We start from the raw sequence: 5,545 nt of genomic DNA, 5'->3' as shown, positions 1-5,545 counted from the left end.
AGCATGTTATTCAGAAATGGCTTCTTTCTGTAAATGGATTGTGAATCAATAGTAGATATAAATAAAGCAGTACAAAGGGCACAGCATTCAACAAGCTGCCAGTCGTTGGAGCAAAGGATGGCAAAATCAGTATTACAAGATGGATACACAAATACATCAGAAATGAGCAGATAATACACAAATATCCACCTTTTTACAGAAATTTCAGAGCTCTGTCTTGTCCTAAGAACCACTGAAATATACATTAGTCTTTATGTGCTTTATATGAGAGATCAGTATGAGATAGTTTGGTTTGAAGTCTGGTTTTCACTAAACATTTTCAAGCCTATCCCTCTTAGAATGAAGAGAGTTCTTGAAACATAGAGAATGAATTGCCAGGCTGCCAAAGATCTTTCTGGAGACAGGAAAAAAAGAATTATAATCTGCAGACTTTGTATCATACCTCAAAGGATCAATTCTTGAGATATACTAACTACCCACAATTCCTGTAAGGTCTGTGAAAAGTGGTATTACTCAGCACTGTTTAGGATTTGACCTCCAACAGCAAGAGGAATAAAAATATGGGTTTTTTTCAAGCACAGATCATAAGAAATTTCTATTAGCTGTTCACAGCAGGACAATCTTATTTAAATGTTGCTAGTAGGAACTTAGGACATGACTCATATTGCATCTATCATAACTGTTAATTATTAATAAGTAAATATGTAATTTGGGACTTAATAGCTAATATTTCCAGGCCATTTGTGTAAATGGTTGTTTTCAACTGTGAGAGTGTCAGTTGCAGGAATTCAACATCCTTAGGTATTTCATAATTATTAACTGTACATTATGCTAATCTGAAAAATCTCTCATTATTCTCTTGTCAAAACTATGAACCTTGTATCCATTCAAAATGTCTGGTTCTCATGGCATAGTTTGAGACTGCAGATTACACACTCAGTAATGTTTTTAATACAAATAAAGATAAGGATAGAATATTTGTAACTACTGACCTACAATTTAGGATTAGCTGCTCACTAATCATGAGGTTTTATATCTTTTCCAGGATAATTTATTATTTGAATGGCAATTCTGGATAATTACTGCAAACCATATAAATGTCTAATTTTGCTCTGAACCCTTCTAAACCATAATGCTGCAGTAAGACAAACTTACAGGATGAATACATTTAAATCAGTTTTGAATTTGCCACATTTTAATATAGCTGTTCTGTTCCTACTGCCTTGCAAGCCAGAATTTCCCATTATATCTTCTTAACACCATCTGTTAATAATATTTATGGCAGTACTGCATAGGGGGTCAGCTGGGAATGGGGCCCTAAATGTACCAACACTGTCTATAAAAGGAAAGCGATTCTCTGCCTGGCAGATTCAACAGACAAAAAGCTGGAAGGAAGGAAGAGGGGCAGAGGGAACAATGAGATGGAAGCATACACTGTACCATTTTTATTTTTGCTTTCATTTGAATGTTTCTGTTCTTTTCCTGAGGCTCTGTTATGAAAGAATTGAGTAGACAGCAAGACCACGGTAACAAGGACATAGACCAAGCTATAGCAAGCAGCCTATCAAAACACATCACGGATTTTGGAATGCAAACTTCAAGAAAGCAATTCAGTCGTGCTACTGATTTCTAGATGTGCCTCGGCTATTCTTTCCTGCATAGCCCATGTTCAGTCCAGTACCACCTTAAGTCTCTCACCCTTACACACCCTGGATGAGGGGAATGGACTTTATTACTTACTATCTACTCTCTAAGAGGCTAAAAATTCAGTGAATTTGTGCTTTTGATATATTGGTTAGTTAGAAAGCATTGCCATTTTATAGACAGAAAACAGAAAGGCAAAAATTGACTCAGGAAATCTGGGAACAAATAAGTACATCTACAGCATTCTTTCTTTTTTTCAATCTATAAACCACTTCCTCAAGCTATACATGTAATACTTCATTATTCTGTAGTATGAAATTATTGCATCACCCCATTTTTTTAATAATGCCTTTCAAATTATTGGATCAATATTAACAATTATTTTGAGCACACTTCAGATGCATATGAACATAAACACATACTCATTACAGCAAAGCAGTCTCAGGCATCCTTCTGTTCAACGGGATTGGCAACACCAGTACAGATGAGTGAAAGCCTTTTTATGCTGTGTCTCCAAAAGCATTTAAATACATTAATGCTTGAGAGGATTAAAAAAACAAAGACACCACTACTGTATCCAGAATATCATTTATTTTTTCAAAATTCAATCAGGTGAGTGTAAGGTCCATTTGTATCCAGTTTTAACACCTGCCTGTTTCCATATGTGCCATGCTTGACAAGGACACCAGCTTCCACACATCTGGCATTGGCAGCCAGTTCTTTTTCACACAAAGTCACAAACTGAGAATAAAGTTCCAACCCTTTTTCTTTTTCAATGTTTGCATGGTACTGCATCTTTCTTCCCTTTGGCTTACCACCTAGGGTAGCTTGTGGTATGATAAGCACATTGCCTGGTAAGTCAAGAACAGAAACGAACTCGCCGTTTTCATTTTCACTTAATTTAACATTCAACAGCATATTGACTGCAAATAAAAATAAAATAAAAGTTAGTTTAAGTGAAGTAAATTAAACAGGACATCATAAAAAAGGTCCAACAAATATTTTGATGTGTGACCAGCTATTCAAATAAAAGAAGCATGAAATGAAACATGGACAGTCAATAAATACTATTAACCAACTAATATGCTTGAGTATTGTGATGAACATGAAGGATATTTATATTAATATCATATGTCCTAAGTGTTATTCTGGGGGGAAAGTAATTGGCTAAAAAAGGTTGAGTCTAGTTGGACACCCCAATGGAACTCAGGATCCAGTTGGTGACCCTAGCCTAATACCCAAATAGGCAGCACTTGCACAATACCACACATTGTGGGAGAGAACATCATCCTCAGTTAGCTGGGAGACCTTTCTGCCCCAACCATCTATTCATTTTGGTAGCAGTAGTTTGCAGCAGGACCCAGCCCTGATCTGGGCTGAAGTCACATCTCCACAGTTTGGTCTCAAGTGGAGTGAGTGTCCTTCAGCACTCCAAGACATGCAGATGCCAGTTTGTCTTTTGAGAGAGGAAGTGGGCAGGAAGGTCAGATGCAATTTGGTTTATAAGCCAAAATATATAAAGTTCCAAATAAAATGAATGCATTTACTAACATTACATTTTTCAGTGTTTCTAGAACAAACCAAAGCATTACCCCAAAACCTCCTCCAACTCTGTACAAGCTGTGAGGATACTAGTCATGCCTCCAAACCCATAAAAGTTTAATGTTGTTCAAAGCAAAAAGGCTGAGTTGGGATTCAGGAACCACACCAAAACATTTAAAGAGTTTCAAAATATATTAAGGAAAAAATATTCTGTAAGACAAGCACTCAGGGAGGATGGTCATAGATGAATTTCCTCCTAGGAAACAGAACTTTTTTTTCTGGCCTGCTTTACCTGCCCCACAGTTGAAAATGTAATTATTCTCATGTAACATTCTCATGAAACTCTCACAAGCACAAAATCAATTCTAATATTACAGTTTTAAATAAACCCAAATATTTCAACTTAATTTAGCATCACAGAAAGACTGTGTCCTCCAAGACCCAGACAGAACCCCTCAGAAGTTGCTTTCAGAATTTTTAATAACACCTGTGCTTGTGCACTGCTGGTCCCAGCCAGTAGTCTGAAATAGACTATTGTTGCACAACCTTTTGCCAAATCACTAATATCAGCCAGCACAACAAAGAAAAGGGGCATTTTTATCTGGAACATGTGGCATCACAGAACTTCCCAGGTGATCCAGTGCTACCGATGGGAGGAAAGGAGGGAGAAGAAGTGACATAAAAGTGAAAAAAACCCACCCTAAAACAGAACCAAATAATCAAAGCAAAACAGCAGTGGGTGAAGACAGAAATCACTACCATTTGACCTTATCCACAGCATCTTCTCTGCTCTGATGTAAATATTAAAATGCATCTGCAGAAGAGGAGAACTGCAGATGTTGCTGTTAATCACTTCTGAACCAGAAAATTGCACTTGAAATGCTAACAGCGCATACAGTACCACTGAAACGAGATGGGAAGGACACTGTTTAGTTATCCACCCAACTCCCTCTACTGGTTATAATTTTAAATATCCTGAATGTACAGTGAGATCAGCGTTAAAACTCTTATCAAATCAAGCCATGAACTATTTGCAATAGTTCTGTCCTGCACCAAATCTGTTGCCTGATACACCAACATGTTAAACTGCAGGTGCGGCATTTTATCTGTTTGCTAGGTTGGTCATGAGCAGATGGACAGAGTGAGGGGCATGGACAACTGTCAAAAAAAACAAGACAGACCAAACTGTTCTTTCAGGCAGGTGATTGATTTAGATTGATGTAATCTCATCTCTTCTTCACTTCTACTTGTCCAAATGGTTGCTGCCTTCTCTGCCTCTACTGCTTTTCTTCTTTTCCAAACAATACAAGAATTTATAAGGATTATGTCATACCAATTTTTGGAATGAGATCCTCATCAGCACCTTTGAAGAAGCATATGTAGATAACAAGTCCTCTCTGGATCTACAAAAGATTACAGAAAACTCTGTCAGTGTTTCTCATTGCCCACCATGCACACTTATCATTAGAAGTGAATTAAAAAATCATCAAAACCCACAAAAATCACATAATAAAAAAGGTTCCAAGAGCAGTTTTAGTACAGCCTCAGACATTAAGCTTACACAGCACACTGTGAATGAAAGCTTATACGATATATAGTGATTATCTGCACAATTAAGCCAATTTATTAGCTCTATGTGAAGTGAATTTTAGTTAGGAAGTACAACGTACACTATTAACACAGGCAAGGTGACAAGATGAATTAGTGTACTTAAATCCAGCATAGGAAATAATTTAAGCCTTTTTTCCTATTAAACATAAAGCTAAAATAATTTAAAGTGTGAATTATGAAATTATTTCCAATTATGAAACATGACAAACACCAGAGGACTTGTCAGTGAACTGAATTTTGATTTCAAATTCTGAAAACACACAGAATCTCTTAACTAAAGATTTCAATATGATGATCAACAACTATGAAGTTGTTACAAATATTATAAAGTTGTTCGAAATATTATTTATTAGTTTGGGTAAAATCTTCTGGGTGAAATGGGGCCTTTCCCCTGATTTGTATAGAGTGAAGGATATGGTACTTTTTTAGCATTAAGAGAGACTACTTGTAAGAAATATATATATGTGGGAAGATTTAAGTCTGTACTGAGGAGAAAGCACAAGAAAATTCCTGTGTAGCTTTTCTACTGTCTTGGTCAGCTAATGAGGAATGCTTGCACAACAGCCTGTGCTTTATTAAACACACCTACACTGATCGGCAAACAGCAATTATGTCTTATGCACAAATATACCTGAATGGTTTAACTTCTTCAGGAAAAAATCCAGAAAGGCATATAATATCCACAGGGATACAGTATATGAAAACCCTCACTGTTTTGTCAAGAATAAGTATCGCTATATTTTTGTTA

At 36.4% G+C, this 5,545-nt stretch overlaps 1 protein-coding gene across 1 annotated transcript; it reads right to left on the bottom strand.

Annotated features, from left to right (window-relative positions):
- Positions 1–2,226: 2,226 nt before the first annotated feature.
- Positions 2,227–4,589, bottom strand: DTD2 (D-tyrosyl-tRNA deacylase 2 (putative); the record flags this gene model as incomplete). The annotated part of the gene is made up of 2 exons (XM_009079113.1): positions 2,227–2,567; positions 4,520–4,589. Coding segments are annotated over 2 exons (396 nt in total), but the record flags the coding sequence as incomplete, so codon positions are not given.
- Between the last annotated feature and the right edge of the window lie 956 nt (positions 4,590–5,545).

This window comes from Acanthisitta chloris, unplaced genomic scaffold (assembly GCF_000695815.1).
Source record: "Acanthisitta chloris isolate BGI_N310 unplaced genomic scaffold, ASM69581v1 scaffold42687, whole genome shotgun sequence".
NCBI lineage: Eukaryota > Metazoa > Chordata > Aves > Passeriformes > Acanthisittidae > Acanthisitta > Acanthisitta chloris.
This window is presented reverse-complemented; position numbering and strand designations above follow the sequence as displayed.